The 17772-nt window shown below is 43.1% G+C and overlaps 1 protein-coding gene across 2 annotated transcripts in view; it reads right to left on the bottom strand.

Annotated features, from left to right (window-relative positions):
• The window catches only part of adarb2 (adenosine deaminase RNA specific B2 (inactive)), a 723544-nt gene that overhangs the window by 305829 nt on the left and 399943 nt on the right, over positions 1 to 17772 (bottom strand). For both annotated transcript variants that reach the window (XM_048523584.2, XM_048523576.2), the window contains one exon: positions 1181 to 2133. In XM_048523584.2, the coding sequence (XP_048379541.1) occupies positions 1181 to 2133 (953 nt within the window). The remainder of the gene's footprint in view (positions 1 to 1180; positions 2134 to 17772) is intronic.

Genomic DNA, 17772 nt, shown 5'->3' with positions numbered 1-17772 from the left:
AGACTCAGCCCCCACCCTATTCCTGGAATCCTGCATTTCCCATGGCTAATCCTTCTAGACTGCACATCCTTGGACATTATTGGCAAGTTAGCACAGCCAATCCATTAACCTGCACATCGCTCGACACTATTGGCAATTTAGAATGGCCAATCTCCCTAAGATGCACATTGTCCGACTGTGGGAGATAACCAGGTCGTCCAGAGGAAAACCATGCAGACATGGAGAGAATGTACAAGCTCCAAACAGACAGTTGCCTGAGGGTGGAATAGAACCCAGGTCTGTAGCTCTCTGAGGCAGCAGTGATAACCACTCAGCCATCGTGCCACCAGAAGCTTTTCATTCATGAAAAATTCCTTGGGGACCCAAAGGAACAGGAGTGCTGTTCGAGGAGTTCTGGGGCTGATCCTGCATGATCTTTCCTTTCCCTCCCCGAAGCCAGTATTGTTTCTGCAACCCCTCGCCCAGCCCATTCAGTGCAGCTCACCCCAGGGTGGTTTCTCTGTGTACTGTCAGTGGCATACTTTAGCCTTACCAATTCCAGTCCCCACCTGCCAGTTCACTTCCATGCAACTTCAGGCAGGAGTTGGTTGAACTTACAGGATACCTGTCTGCTCTCAGGTAACTGCTGTGGCACTGGAAACTCATTTTAATATTCTAGTTTAATTTAAAAAAGAACCTTATGTTATCGGCCTCTTACACAAAACAGCATATGTCTTTAATAATCCAATATTTCTCAATGTTTATTTCAGTGATTTTGTATATACTACGGACAACATTAGCTCATATATATAATGTTTATGAATCCTAATTTAATAACCAGTTTTAATTACTGGTACTAATAGTATTACGCTATTACTATTAATAGTAATTATTTCAAAGATATTTTAACCTCAGAAAGCACAATTCAATGCATGTCTTGTATACTTACACAATTACTTGATTGAGAATAAAACTCCAAAATCTGCATTGTAACTTTTATTTTCTGCAGAGAATGACGCCCTCACCAATTTATCAGGTTACTGCAAAAGCAGATATATTCAAATGTACTCAGCGCCTCCCAATTACTTCCCATCATTTCTCTCCCGCCCACCAATCTGTGTAAATGAAGGTTACCTGAGGTCGGCCAAGAATTTGGTGTGAAATGGCTAAGGTCTGCCAATGGCTGGCAGGCAATTCTCACCTGTGGTAAATGAGGATATTTATTCCTGCCAGGGACTTGACAGGGCTTTCCACTGGGAGCAGGCTGGATGTTAAAGAGAGTCTGAAGAGCAGCCTGTGCAGCTTGGAGTTTGGCCAGCTTCTTGCTGCGTCCTGAGCCTTCAAACATTCTCCCATCCACCCTTACTGCCATCACAAAGCTCTTGACATGCTTCTCGACAGTCTCCGAGATGCACACGTACCTCAGGCCCGGACGCAGCTCATTTAACATCTCGACTGGATTCTTCCGGCTCGCTGCTGGGAACGGAACCTTGTGCTTGTTTTGTTTGGCTTGGACCATTAAATCCAACGTGTGGCAGAGTAATCGCCCACGTCTGCAGTCGCTGTACAGCAATTCGTTTTCAGCAGGGCTGCAGCAAGGCAGGCCATCACTCTGAGCCGAGGGCTCAAACTCCTTAAACAGTGTGTTGGGGAAATCAGCCTGGTCGGATGTGAAATCCGCGCTGGGGTTGATGCAGTTCCCCAGGGTGAAGTGAGCCTGCGACGCGTTAGGGAACTGCACGAAAGACTGCAGGGCCATCTCAGCGGCCCTCATCTTTGCTTTCTTTTTGGTGGGTCCCGTACCTTCGAAGAGCAAACCGTTCACCTCGACAGCAATAGCAAAAATGGGTGCGTGCACGGGTCCCGTCTGGGAGACCATCTGGTACTGTAACCCCGGCTTGAGCTCGTTCAGCGTCACTAAGGCATTCTTTGGTGTCACCGACCAGGAGAGTTTCTTACACTTCAGCTGCACCTTAGGGTGCATGTGCCCGTTGTTCCCTTCCTCCAAGGGTCTTTTCCTTTTCAGGCCAGGCGCTCCGCCTGTAGCCGCGTCGGAACAACGGAAGACCTGGCGGTCACCGGCTGCTCGGCTGTGATCCTCCAGAGATAGATTTCCAACATTGCGGTTCTCCTTTACCTCTGCACTGCTGGTGCCTGTTAAAACACAAGGAGACGGTACAGTTACTGCGCAGTCAACGCAACCTCCTTTTGAACTGAGATAATGGGAACTGCAGATGCTGGAGAATCCAAGATAACAAAGTGTGGAGCTGGATGAACACAGCAGGACAAGCAGCATCTCAGGAGCACAAAAGCTGACGTTTCGGGCCTAGACCCTTCATCCGAAGAGCTCTCTGTTGAAGGGTCTAGGCCCGAAACGTCAGCTTTTGTGCTCCTGAGATGCTGCTGGGCCTGCTGCGTTCATCCAGCTCCACACTTTGTTATCTTGGATTCTCCCTTTGAACTGCACCCCTTTACACTCCTGCCATTTTTGGTGAAATGAAATCTTAGCTGATGGTTTCGCTGTTTCTGCCAAATGCCTTTATTTTTCATCAATTTATAGGTCCCCAATACCTTCCCCAGTTCAGTACCACTGGTAACTGCAAAGCTAAAACTCACAGGGCACTGGGTTATTTGTTAAAACCACAAGCTTTTGGAGGCCGTTCTCCAAAAGCTTGTGATTTTAAATACATGTATTGGACTATAACCTGTGAGTTTTGACTTTGCCCACCGCAGTGTCAATGCTGGTACCTCCACATTACCAATAACTGCGTGCGCAGACTCCCTGTCTTTTTTTCCTGAAGAAGGGTCCCGACCCGAAACGTCAGCTTTCCTGCACTTCTGATGCTGCCTGGCCTGCTGTGTTCACCCAGCTCTGCACCTTGTTACCCCATCTTCAATAATCTGTTTGTGTGGAATTCTCTGCCACAGAAAGCAGTTGAGGCTTAAATATCATTTTGTTTTTAAAAAAGCTAAATTAAGTGAGATGTTTTCAAGAAGGAGTTATAGTTCTTTGGGCTTAGGGGATTAAAGGATACAGGGAGGTAGTTGGAGTAAAGTATTGAGTTGGATGATCAGCCATCATCACGTTGAATGGTGGAGGAATCTCTAAGGCTTGAATGACCTTCTTCTGCTCCTTGTTTCTATGTTTTAACTGCCTTACGTGCAGCTGAGTGCTAGCCTGAATGACGAATGTTTATATTAGACCTCTTCTTTCATAAACAAAAAAAAATGAAAGAAGTGCAGATGTTGGAAATCAGAAACAAAAACAGCAATTGCTGGAAAAGTTCAGCAAGTCTGACCGCATCTGTGGAGAAAAAAGAAACGTTACAGTTGCAGATCCAAAGACCTTTCTCCAGAACAATTCTGCTTCGAAGAAGGATCACTGGACCTCAAAGCTTAACTCTGACTTCTCTCCCTGGGGGTTACCAGAGCTGCTGAGCTTTTCCAGCTATTTTTGATTTTGTTTCTGTCTCTTCTTTCCTGTGCTGTGATCTCACACGAGGTGGCTCATGTATTCTCCTATTTTTCAGAAACTGAAAATCTCTGAGACAAACTTTCTTTTCTGTTTGTTCATTTATGTGCGATAATCCTTGTGGTTCAGTGAAGCCAGGACTCTGGACTCAAAGAGAGGATGTGATGGTGCTGCAGAATGACTAAGTAATCCAGAGCCCTAGGTGACTGTTTTGAAGACTTGTGTTCAAATTTCACCTTGAAAGAGAGTGAAATTTGAATTTGTTTAAAAATAATCTTGAATTTCTGTGGAAGGAAACACCTGGTCTGATCTACCTGTGGCTTCAGATGCAGTGCAATGTCGTTGACTCTTAACTACCCTCTGCTTAGCCAGATAAGCCACTCAGTTATATCAAACCAGTACAAGATCAAAAGAAAGTAATGGAAGTGGATGGGCCAACAAGCATCACTGAAAGTGACAGCAGCAAATATAAACTCATTGACACTATCAAGTCTTCCTTACCAACAGCTGAGGGCTTGTGTCAAAACTGTGAGATCTGTCTCACACAGACCAGTCAAGCAACAGCCTGACACAGACCTACTCCCAATGTTTTGAAGTAGGCCATTTGTCCTGACTGTCCGCTTCAACTGGCTGAGCATTTTGACTTTTTCCATATAAATCTGTTCATTATTTCTGTTTAAGTGATAATTTAATGCCCTCTTGAATGCTTCCATCACACGTCTGCCACATGGGGAGGCAGCACATTCCAGATTCGAACCAGTCACTGGGTGGTAAAGGCTTTCTCATCTTGTGCTTACTTCTTTTGTAAACGGGTTAAAACCATGCCCGCGCATTTTGAGTGAGAACAGTTTCTCTATACCAGACCCTTGATGATTATGAAAACTTCTTTCAAATCTGCCCCAAACTTTCATTCCTCAAGGAAAACAGCCCGAGCACTTCTTTCTTTCCTCATAATTAAAGTTTCAAGACCTTGGAACTATTCTTGTAAACCATGCCAAAATTCATAAACCTCTTTAAGGATATGGGACAAGTGCAGGAAATTGTAATTAATGTGCTTTTAGTGGTAATTATGTCAAGTGCAGACTCGATGGGCTGAAGGGCCTTTTCTGAGCTGTATGAATCTTTTGCACTCCCTGCAACATTCTTCATGAACTTTGTTGCCTGCAGAACTTTTCACAATATTCCAGTTGAGGATTAACTCATGTACTGTTTGGTTCAGCATAACTTCTCATAACAATCAATAACACTCAATCCCTCAATATTGACATCCTGAGAGTTGCCATTGACAAGAATCTAGACTGGACCAGCTGGACAAACATTATGCCTACAACGGCAGGTCAGAGGCTCAGAATTCTGCACAGAGTAACTCACCTCTTGATGCCTTTCCACCACCAATGGTGATTTTTGCCTGGATTAGAACATTAGCTTGATTGGCACTACATATACCATCTTCAAAATTCACTTTCTTTGTCACTGAGTTAGAGTGGCAGCAGTGTGCACCACCTTCAAGCTGTACTGCAATACCTCATCAAGTCTCACTTTCACATCCTCCAAACTTACAATCTCCCCTACTGCAGAGGAGGCAGATGGATAGGAACACAATCCAATGCAACTTTCCCTCCAAGCTACACACCACCCTGACCTGGAACTTTTATTCTCATTCTTTCACTGTTGCTTGGTCAAAAATTTGCAACTCCCTGTGTAACAGTACTGTCGGGGTTACTACACCGAGAGACTGTGATTGTTAAAGAACATAAAGATTTGTGAATTAAGAGCAGGAGTAAGCAATCCCTCCCATTCAGCCTGCTCCACTATTCAATAATATCATGGCTGATCTGTTGGTGTTCCAAATTCTGTATTTCCATCTATCTATGAGAGCTTTTGACTCCCCTGTCTGAAAAGAATCTGTTCACCTCTGCCTCGAAAATATTGTGCAATACTGTACAATTCAATACAGCATAGGCACAGCCATGTGGCCCACAAAGCCTGTGCTGATTCCTAGTCCTTATTTAGACGCATTACTTATTGCTCTATGCTGTTTCTATCCCTCTGTTTGCCTCATGCTCATGTGTCTATCAAGATATGCTTTAAATGTTGCTAACATGCCTCCTGCCACCACCACCATCACTCGTAGTACATTCCAGGCACCCACCACCCTCTGTATGAAACATTTACCCCCCACTTTTCCACTAAACATTCCCCATCTCACCTTGAACCTGTGCCCTCTTGATCTTTCTACACTGGGAAAAAGCCTCTGTCAATCCACCCTAAGTCTGTCTCACATAATTTTGTAGACCTCAACCAGGCCACCACCTCATCATTTGTCATTCCAGTGAAAATATTCCAACCTCTCCTTATAACAAAAATTCTTCAGACCAAGCAACTTCATGGTAAACCCTTCACTGCACCCTCTCCAAAGCATCTACATCCTTCTCGTAGTGTGGCAACCAGAACTGCATGTAATATTCCAAATGCGGCCTAACTAAAATTTTGTGCAATTGTAACATAACTTGTGAAATTTTATATGCAATGCACATTAAATTCAATGACCCCACCTCCTTCGCTTTCTGTGGTAGAGAGCATTAAATTTGCACAATCCTCTGGGAAAAAAATAGTTTCCTTCATCTTGGTCCTAAATAGGTCACCCTAATTTTGAAACAGTAGTCGCTAGTTCATGAATCATCCACAAGAGTGAGCATGCTTTCCACATCCATTTAGTCAAAACCAATTTTCAACCTTGATCAAATCACCTGTCACTCTCCTGAAATCTAGTGAAAACAAGCCCAGCCTGTGCAATCTTGCCTCAAAAAAACAATCCACTCAAACCTGGTATCAATCCAGCGAGCCAAATTATTCACAGGAAATCCCTAACAGTGTTTGTATTTTCTCTATACATACTATAAGACCATAAGATACAGGAGCAGATTAGGCCATTCAGCCCATCAAGCCTATCCCACATTCAATCATGGGCTGATATGTTTCTCAACCCCATTCTCCTACTTTCTCCCCATCACTTTGATCCCCTTACTAATCAAGAATCTATTCATCTCTGTGTTAAAGACATTGAATGACTTGGCCACCACAGCTCTCTGTAGCAATGAGCTCCATAGATTCATCACCCTTTGGCTGAAGAAATTCCTTCTCATCTCTGTTCGAAAGGATTGTCCCTTTGCTCTGAGGCTGTGCCCTCAGGTCCTAGTCTCTCCTACTAATGGAAGCATCTTCTCCATATACACTGTAACAGGCCTGTCAGTATTTTGTAAGTTTCAACGTGATACCCCTTATGCTTCTAAACTCTATCGAGGACGGACTTTAACTAGCGTGGTTCGAGAAGGCGGCTCACTAACAGCTTCACCAGGGCAATTTGAGGGGCAATTCTGAGAATTAGAGACAGACCATTCAGGAGAGATGTTAGGAAGCACACCTACATGCAAGGGTAGGTAGATGTTTGGAATTTTCTTCTACAAATGGCAGTTGATTCATGATCTGTTGTTAATTTTAAATCTGAGATGGATAAATTTTTGATGTGCAAGAGTATTAAGTGTCATGGGCTGAAGACAGGTACATGGAGTTGCGCCGTAGTTCAGCTGTGATCTCATTGGATGGTGGAATAGACTTGAATGGTTTACTCCTGTTCCTATAACTGTGGGCTAACTGGTTCCAAATTCTTCCCACAAGCTATTTGCCTCAGCCTGAAGTCTGACAATCTTCCTCACTATGCTCTGAGGGTTCTTTGCATTTATGGCCATCTCAGGCTAGAAACCTGGATCATCAGATAGAGCAGTCTAACCCAGCCTTGTGCTGTCCTTCCTTCTTCTTCATGGATGATCGATTTGGAGAGATTTTTGAATGAATGGGCAGATGAAGTGCATTGTTCCCAATCTATCTTTTATTTTCTTATGCTCCTCATCCATACCAAAGCTCAGTGCAGCTGATTTCACTCCTGTCTTTATTCTTTGCATTTTGCTTGGCATTGAGGATTTCAGAAGTAATCGTGTCATTGTAAAGACCATTTGCTATGGCGAGTTAGTGGCCTGTAGAAATATAACCTGGGGTTGTAAAAACACTTGAAGGATCTGGATGTGAAGAGCATTAACATAGTTAACACAGTGGAACGTTGTCTGGAATACTGTGAAAACAGATGGGATAAATGTTTCCTCTCTATGCTGGCTGCAAGGGACCCGTGGCAAGCAAACCCAGGCAGCTTTACCCTCGAGGCATATAGCAGTAGCAAAGGAAATTACCAGTCTTGCTTGTTTACTTGGATGAAAGGCGCCTGCTAAAACAGGATTTTTCATTGGGAAGGGACAGCTGTGGGCTTCATTTGAGCCAGCTGACCCAGAAAGGAGGTTGGAGACAGCCAAAGGAGCTGTTCGGTGCTGTGGTAGGCTGTTTAAAAGGCCCACTTCTTCTGAGTTACAATAAAAACATGTGACCCTTTGGCCATGATCCTTCACAGCATCTAAGCTCCCACACTCTCCCATGCCCCATCCATGCCATCTCATGCCCCTTCACCTACCCTCCGTGGCTTCTCATATCCTCGTTGCCAAACTGTGACACTTCCATGCCCATTCAGTCACTGCTGTACAGAATTATCAAACTCTTTAGTCACAATAGGATGTGTGAAGGAAGTGTTAAAGGAAGCAATAATTCATTCATAAATTCCCTTTAATATGGATGAGCTACTCCAGACATTATGTTTTTCATTCTGACCTTTTACCTGTCCTTGCACAATGAAATGCTTTTCCTTTCAGTTTGATACAATCTTTAACATTTCTACTTGACCAGAGATGATTGGTGTGTTCATTAGAAGTTTTCTTACTGTTTTGAATGTATCTATTCTGTACATTCTAAAATATTCTAAATGTCTGCCAATGTAACTCTATTCACCAATCCTTTACTTGATTTGCAAATTCACTTTAGCCAGCTCTGTTCTTATGCATAATCTCCCTTTATTTACATTTCGGCAAATAGTTTTGGACCCAATCCTTTATCTCTCAAACGTGAAGTAAAAGTAAATTATCTTTTGATCACTATTACCTAGGTGAGCCTTCCCTATATGCTTATTAATTGCACAATATACTCTTTGCCTGGCTCTGGAACATGCTGTTCTAAGAAATGATCCCAAATACATTCCATGAGCTATGAAAACATTTTCCACTATTTTTATTTCTTTTAAATGAGGTTATCTATTTTGGCTTTGATCTTTAGCCCTTAATTATGTCTCAATCATTTATTTTGCAATTTGTAAAATGTTTCAAAAATAGCTACTAGCTTTTTAATTTCATGGTTTGCTGTCTACAAGAATACTTCACTTTGATTGGCTGCTTATCTTGTTGATGGGATCACTTACAACATGCTTTGAGATCCCTTTGATTTGGCCATCCATCAACAACTGACATTGGAAAAGGAAAAGTCTGTCTCATGAACAATGTTAGTTTTTTTTGGTTTGCGTCCTTCAAGGTCAGAGACAAGTGACCTGTCTTGCTGCCTGTGTTATCCATGTCCCAAATCAATGGCAAACGTGAATTTCTAATGGCGCACATGAGATAACTTGACAAGATGAACTGCACTGGATATATCACTGCCATAATTAACATAAAGAACACTGCGTTGCAACAAATTGCAATGAAAAATATATCTTAAAATAGGTCATTGCCCATCACTTCCTGAAATCATGTGCCAACATTTGTATTTTTCTGGTTTCTCTCCAATCTCACTCATATCATTGCTTGTTTCGACATCTTATTCATTAGACTCATCTCCTATTCCTTTGACTCCAATTTGACTAAACTGTTCAGTGACCAGTTTTGTTTCCTTATTCCCATATTACCTGTAAATAGTTCCATGTACTGAGGTATCACCCACCTCACTGACAAAGCCTCCATTATCACCCATTGTCCAGCTCAGTGGAATTGCCTTATTTATGGTTCCTCTCTTACCTATCTGATCACATCCAGAATAGCACAAATGGTTTCTCTTCCTGACACCATACAGTTAACTCTGGAACCCCTTAAAAAATGAATCTTAGTCCTTCGTTTCTTGTAGCACTACCTATTCTTAAGAACGATTTATAACTTTAAGATTAATTTCTATTTTTTTTATTCACTCACAGAATGAGGGTATCGCTGACCAGGCAGCATGTATTGCCCATCCCTAATTATCCAGAGGACAGTTGACAGTCAACCACATCGCTGTAGGTCTGGAGTCACATGGAGGCCAGACCAGGTAAGGACAGCAGATGTCCTTCCCGAAATGATGCAAGTGAACCAGCTAGGTTTTTCTGACAACCAGCAATGGATTTACGGTCCTTTGTAGACTCTTAATTCCATTTTTTAAAATAAAATTCAAATTGTTCTATCTGCCATGGCAAGTTTTGAACCCAAGTGCCCAGAACCTTACCTGGGTCCCTGGATAAACAGTCCAGCAATAAAATCACTAGGCTCTCAGTTGTTGTTGTGTCTGAAGAAGGAGAAGACATGGTTTTAGTCATGTTTAAGTTTGTGAGCTTGATGTTGAGGCGCCTCGAAGCATGTTTTGTTTCATGCGTTTTAACTTGGTTTTACAATCTTGAAGTTAAGAGCTGGGGTTAAACAGTTCAGTCCATTAAAAAATAGGTGGAGGAAAAATAACCATTGTTGCTTGGCAACAGGGGTCCAGTGATACAGAAAGAGAGAGAATGATGCAGAAAGTCAGTCAGGGTAAGAGTTTGCTACAAGAGTGGAGGATGAAATGTTAAGCTGTCTAGTAAAGCAAAAACTGATAAGAAAACTGGTGGAAGCTAAATTTATGGAATCCATGATTTTTTTTTCTGAAGTTAACGTAGTAAAGTTTAGTTTGCAGATAGGTTGATGTATCTTAGAGAGATAGCAGCTGAAGAACAGTAGCATCCAGTGGTTGCTATTTGGAAAAATTTGGAGAAAAGGAGAGAAGGACAGATGTACCAGCCTGAGTGGGAAGCTGTATAATGGAGATAGTAGTGACTCTTTATTGAGGCTTGGGGGTTTGTAAGGATAGTGTGGGATAAAAGAAGTAGTGTGAACAGTGTGGAACTGGAGGAACACAGCAAGCCACGCAGCATCAGAGGAGCAGGTCCATGTTTCGGGTCAGGACCATTCTTCAGACACGGGGAGGGGGAAGGGAGCTCAGAAATAAATAGGGAGAAGAGTGGTGGGACTAGGGAAGGTAGGTGGGGTGGCGAAAGGTGAGTGCATGCAGGCAGTGGTGGGGGATTGGTCAATGAGGCAGGAGAAGTGGATAGGTGGGAAAGAAGATGGGCAGGTAGTGCCATGTCAAGGAGGTGGGGATGAGAGGGTGGGCTAGTCATGGGATGAGGCTGGGGGTTGGGGAGATTTTAAAACTGTTGAAATCCATGTTTAGGCCATTGGGCTGTAGGCTCCTGAGGTAGAATATGAGGTGCTGCTCCTTCAGTTTGCAGACGGTGTCATCGTGGCACTGGAGGAGGCCCAGGATGAACATGTCACCCAGGGAGGGAGGGGGAGTTGAAATGGTTTGCTTCCAGAAAGTGTTGTCATTTGTTGTGAACAGAATGCAGATACTGTACAAAACATTCTCCAAGTCTCTGCTTGGTCTCACCGATGTACAGGAGGCCATCATGGATGCAGTAGATCAAGTTGACGTATGCAGAGGTAAACACCTGTCTAATGTGGAATGCTTGTTTAGTGCCTGGGATGGAGGTGAGGAGGGGGGATGTGGGGCAGGTGTAGCACTTCCTGTAGTTGCAGGGGATGATGCCAGGGGTGGTGGGGCTTATGGGGAGTGTGGAGTGGATGAGGGAGTCGCGGAGAGAGTGGTCCCTGCAAAAGGCAGATAGTAGTGGGGAGGGAAATATCTGTTTGGTTGATGGAAGTGACGGAGAATGATACGTTGAATGCAGAGGTTGGTGGGGTGATATGTGAGGACAAGGGTGACTCTGTCTTTATTTTTGTTGCGGGGAGGGGGTTGTGAGGGCAGAGGTGTGGGAAATGTAAGAGATGTGGGTGAGGGCATTTTCAATTATGAGAGGGGCAAGTTGTTGTCGTTGAAGTAAGAGGACATCTGGGATGTGTGGGAGTGGAACGCCCCATCTTGGGAGCAGACAGGGCAAAGATGGAAGAATTGGGAGTAGGGGATTGCATTCTTGCAGGAAGGTGGGTGAGACGAGGTGTAGTGTGGGTAGCTGTTAGAGTTAGTGGGTTTGCAAGAGATGTCAGTTTCAAGGCAATCACCAGAGGTGGAGACAGAGAGGTCCAGGTGAATTTGAGGTTGGGGGTAAAAGGTGTTAGTAAAGTTAATGAACTGTTCAACTCCTGGAGGAAGCATGAGGCAGCACTGATATAGTCATCCAAGTAGCAAAGGAAGAGGTGGGGATAATAGTGCCAGTGTAGCTGCGGAAGAGGGATTGTTCCATGTATCCTACAAAGAGGCAGGCATTGCTTGGACCCATGCCCGTTGCCATGGCCACCCCTTTTGTCTGTAGGAAGTGGGAGGAGTTGAAGGAGAAGTTGTTAAGTGTAAGGATGAGTTTGATGAGGGTAGATGAGGGTGTTGGTAGAGGGGGGCTGGTTGGGCCTGTGGGAGAGGGAGCAGTGGAAGTCTTTTTGGCCATCCACGTGGGGATGACAAGTATACAGGGATTGAATGTGCTATCATGAAGATGACCTATTGGCAGCCAGTGAATTAGAAGTCTTGGAGGAGATGGAGGGCGTGTGAATTTGAATATTTTTTCTGACAATTGTAATGATGTCTTTCCAGCCTTTACATCTAATGCTATAGAACTCTTGATTTTTGCTTTGCTTAATAAATAGCTTATTCTTTGTATTAAAAGTACACTGGCAGCCACCTGTGAATGTTTTTAGTAACTGACTTCGATGGTTAAATGAAAACAAGGTTACATTCTAACAGGAGCACAAAAGCTGACGTTTCGGGCCTGTGCCTCTCTGATGAAGGGTCCAGGCCCGAAACGTCAGCTTTTGTGCTCCTGAGATGCTGCTTGGCCTGCTGTGTTCATCCAGCCTCACATTTTATTATCTTGGAATTCTCCAGCATCTGCAGTTCGCATTATCTCTCTCTTACATTCTAACAGACCAGTTTTCACTTTGAATTCTGACTATTGTCCAGCATTAACATCAACTGGGATCATAACACAATGAAGGCTTATATCAGCTTCCGTACATACAGCCAGCTTTAACCTTCCACTCACTTTCTCAGCCTTTCATCTCCCCTGTGTACAATCAGAGAGCAACATTCATCTTGGATGAGTTACAGTTACTGCAGTTAAACCTTGGGAAGTCCAAAGGCTCTATCTTTGTGGGCCGAACTCTGCCCTCACCCCAAATCAACATTAATGATCCAGTTAATTCTGAACTTTATCCCCTCTAATAAAAGCACTGCCTGTTTCTCACCTCAATAAAATTTCCCACCTTTACTCTCACCTCTGCTGACGCTGAGATGACAGTGACTGAGATGAACTGGTAACGACACTGTCACTTACAGATTTGACTATTCCATGGTTTCCTAACACTTTGTTTTTCTCTGCTGTCTGTTGATTCAATTTACTTAAAACTTGGAGCCCAAATTAGGACCAAAGTCAGTCTTCTTCTCCAACCTGCTAAATATTTGCTGATTTACACTGCCTTCTGGGCTCCCAGAGTCAACAATTCACTTCCTATCCTTGTGTATGGATTCCATCACTGTTCAGTTTCTGCATCTCTGTAATTCCTCTGGCTCTAAAACACTTCTTATTGTCTTCCCTCCCCAGTCTACATTTGCAGTTGCTTCAAGTCTTGCTTTTAAAATAAATTACTATGAAAAACATTTCATTCACAACTTCCTTTCCTTCACCTCATCATTACAGCTGTGCTTATCCTGCATCTCTGCCTCTTCACCTTCGACTATTGATAGTCATATGGCATCTTTGAAGCAAACAAAATTCCAAGATACTCCATAAAGCAAAGTGTGACACTGAGCCACGTGAGGAGGTATTAGGCCAATTGATCAAAGGCTTGGCCAAAGATGCAGGTTTTAAGAAGTGTTTTAAAGAGAAAAATCAGGTCAAGGTACAGAGACGTTTAAGGAGGCATGTTTGCAGCTTGAGGCCTGAAGAACTAATGGTACAGCCACCAATGGGGGAGTGATTACAATTGGGAGTGCACAAGAGATCAGAATTACAGCAATGCAAATTCTCAGGGGGTTATGTTATTGAAGGCGATTACAGGGATACAGAGGGTCTCGGGATTTGAAAACAAGGATGAGGATTTTAAAATCATTGTTGCTTGACTGGAAGCTAATGAGGGTTAGAGAGTACAGAGGTGAAAACTGATGGGGTTTGTTGTGAATTAAATCGCAGACAGGGAGAATTTGGGTGATCTCAAGTGTTATGAATATGACAGATCAACCAGGAGTGCACTGAAATAATTAAGTTGAGAAGTAACCAGGGCATGAGTCAGGATTTCAGCAGGAGATGAGCTCAGGCAGGGGGATGGTTGAGTAATATTACAGAGGTGGAAATACCTAGTCTTGATGGCACAATGTGAGATCAGAAGTTAATCTTGGGAGCAAATGTGAGACCAAGATTGTAAACAGTCTGGTTCTCTTGGCCATTGCCAGGGACAAGGATGGAGTCAGTTGCGAGGGAAAGAATTAGAAGCAGGACCCAAAAACAACAATTTTAATCTTCCTAATATTTAATTTGGGAAAACTTCAGTTCATTCAGCAGTTGATGTTGAATAAGCAAGTTGACAACTCCTCAGAGGGAGTGGAGAGAAGTAGTTGTGAGGTCGAGCTCGGCGTTGTCAGTGTCCATGTGATAACTAACACTGTGCTTTCTCTTAGGGCTCTCTTTGAAGCCCATCTCTTTGATTGAGTTTTGGTAATCACTCCTAGATTGTCCCCTTTGGCTCCAATTTCACTTATTTCTGATGGTGCCACTGTGTCATGACCTGGGGCATTTTGCTTCTGTAAACATGCTACGTAAATTCACAATGTTGCTGTTAACACCAATGTGTGTTATTGGGAATCAGTCCAAAATAGCTGCTTCCCTCATGATAAGTTCTACTTCTACCCTCTTAAGACTAATGCTCGAAACCTAGGATTTTACCTGTTGCAAAGAAGGCAAGCCAGTTACCAGCTGAGCACTTCACAAGGAGTGTTCATATCCATGTTGGAGACATGGATAACAAACACAATGTTTTCCAAGGGGTGTAACTGTTGACAAATTATCACCAGTTCTGATGACTTGAAATGTGAATTTTCCATCTCTGTCCACAGATGCTGTCTGAGCTGCAAATTCTTACCAGCATCCTCTGTTTATATTACAAGCTACCTCTTCACCATAGGAATTGGCTTCAGTGCCATTTTAAACAGCTTCATGCTGTTCAACCTGCACTTCCTGAGGGTTGAAATTTGACAGATAAATTATTGGCTATCTCAAGGAACAAAAAGCTTTGAGAAAATGCTTGTTACATTGGAAATTCTGACCATTTTGTAGAAAGGTATAAAATGGTAGTTTGATGACATTATTTTTAACAAATATCTGATAAGAAGAGCAGCTCTTTTTAGTTTTATTCCATTTGAAAACTGCATAAAATAATATTTTGTGCGAGATACAAATTCAAAGTGATACTTGCCACACATAAAGAAGTGTTGTTACAGGTTTTCACGTCAACAGCAACAAGTGCATCCACAACACAGATTTAGTGATAGTTCTGTTCCCTGTTGACTCTACAAAATAAGAATTTTACTGTCTTTGAAAGATGACCACTCCTAAGGACAGGATAAGGACACTGGGCATGCCCTGTCTTGTGACTGCAAGTTGGTGTTGGCAACTCATTATTACGTATAGAGATAGGATGCTGCTTATTGACTATGTTGCTGTTTGGGTGTGTAGTGATTGCAGCAAGGTCAGCTAGCTGGACCTCACAGAATATGAGCTCTCTAATTGGGGCTGTTTGCCTGGCCCAATCAGGGAGCTCTGGCTGACAGATAAGAACAGGGAGTGTCAAAGATACTGCCACTCTGCTAGCTGACTTAGAATGAGGCAGTACTATAGTCACGGATGCTGCATGTGTGGTAAAACTTGACTTGGTGAACAGATACTGGCCTTGGTGTGGTTACTTTAGGGAGCTTGAGAAGTCAAATGTCACTGATGCCATGTCAAAGTCAGCCAACACCTCTTAAAGGGGTTATTGTAGTTATTACAGACAGGATGGGATGTTTATAAATGCAGAAGTGGTCCCAAGTTCTCCATCGCCATTTTATAGGCCTGATTGTAAGGCTTCTATTAGTACTTTGTCAAATTTTGTGAGAGACTATAAAGTGTTCATTACCTTTTGAAGCAGAAGTTTTTAATCATGCACTTAAAACTGTGTTCGGTGAGGAACCTTATCCAACTGTGCACTGCACTAGAATATGTTGCAATTCCTTTCCTCTTAAGATGCATTGTAGTGATAAAAAACATCCTGCAATATCATAATATGAAGATAATCTAAACACCAAAGAGGCCTCCAAAAATTAACTTCCAAGTGATTTTTGACGGCAGCATAAAATCAATGAGGCACCAGAGAGCTTTCATTCAACTTTTCATTAAACATTTAAAAGAAAAGGCAATAAAGAAACATTTCATTAGCTGAACTTCCTCTGGTAATTTGAGGGATTACTTTTCATTCAGGAAATGGTGATTCTAAAATTTCCATGTATTGTTTATAGCTAGCGATTCTCCGCATTGTATTGGAAGATTTTTACTCTGACACTGCACTGTGTGTTAAGAGGGGAGAAAAAGCCCCATATGTTCTGTTGTGGTCTTCTGTTGTGCAGTGAATGTACTCCTGCAGACTTTGAAAAAAAAATTATGACATAAATCTGTTAATAGCTTCATCTTCCCTCATTAAGATGGTCTTGATGATTAGGGGAGATTTTATGTGACATAATCTGATGTCAGATTGCAAGGTGATGTACATGCAATTCCCTTGTTGATTAGGCATGAGGCAACTGGGGACATTGTGAACATAGAATATAGAACATAGAACAGTACAGCACAGAACAGGCCCTTCAGCCCACAATGTTGTGCCGACCATTGATCCTCATGTATGCAGCCTCAAATTTCTGTGACCATATACATGTCCAGCAGTTTCTTAAATGACCCCAATGACCTTGCTTCCACAACTGCTGCTGGCAACGCATTCCATGTTCTCACAACTCTCTGCGTAAAGAACCTGCCTCTGACATCCCCTCTATACTTTCCACCAACCAGCTTAAAACTATGACCCCTCGTGCTAGCCATTTCTGCCCTGGGAAATAGTGTCTGGCTATCAACTCTATCTATGCCTCTCATTATCTTGTATACCTCAATTAGGTCCCCTCTCCTCCTCCTTTTCTCCAATGAAAAGAGACCGAGCTCAGTCAACCTCTCTTCATAAGATAAGCCCTCCAGTCCAGGCAGCATCCTGGTAAACCTCCTCTGAACCCTCTCCAAAGCATCCACATCTTTCCTATAATAGGGCGACCAGAACTGGACGCAGTATTCCAAGTGCGGTCTAACCAAAGTTTTATAGAGCTGCAACAAGATCTCACGACTCTTAAACTCAATCCCCCTGTTAATGAAAGCCAAAACACCATATGCTTTCTTAACAACCCTGTCCACTTGGGTGGCCATTTTAAGGGATCTATGTATCTGCACACCAAGATCCCTCTGTTCCTCCACACTGCCAAGAATCCTATCCTTAAACCTGTACTCAGCTTTCAAATTCGACCTTCCAAAATGCATCACCTCGCATTTATCCAGGTTGAACTCCATCTGCCACCTCTCAGCCCATCTCTGCATCCTGTCAATGTCCCGCTGCAGCCTACAACAGCCCTCTACACTGTCAACGACACCTCTGACCTTTGTGTCGTCTGCAAACTTGCTGACCCATCCTTCAATCCCCTCATCCAAGTCATTAATAAAAATTACAAACAGTAGAGGCCCAAGGACAGAGCCCTGTGGAACCCCACTCACCACTGACTTCCAGGCAGAATATTTTCCTTCTACTACCACTCGCTGTCTTCTGTTGGCCAGCCAATTCTGTATCCAAGCAGCTAAGTTCCCCTGTATCCCATTCCTCCTGACCTTCTGAATGAGCCTACCATGGGGAACCTTATCAAATGCCTTACTTAAGTCCATATACACCACATCCACAGCTCGACCCTCATCAACTTTTCTAGTCACATCCTCAAAAAACTCGATAAGGTTTGTAAGGCATGACCTACCCCTCACAAAGCCGTGTTGACTGTATTTGATCAAGCCATGCTCTTCCAGATGGTCATAAATCTTATCCCTCAGAATC

This window comes from Stegostoma tigrinum, chromosome 2 (genome assembly GCF_030684315.1).
Source record: "Stegostoma tigrinum isolate sSteTig4 chromosome 2, sSteTig4.hap1, whole genome shotgun sequence".
Classification (NCBI taxonomy): domain Eukaryota; kingdom Metazoa; phylum Chordata; class Chondrichthyes; order Orectolobiformes; family Stegostomatidae; genus Stegostoma; species Stegostoma tigrinum.
This window is presented reverse-complemented; position numbering and strand designations above follow the sequence as displayed.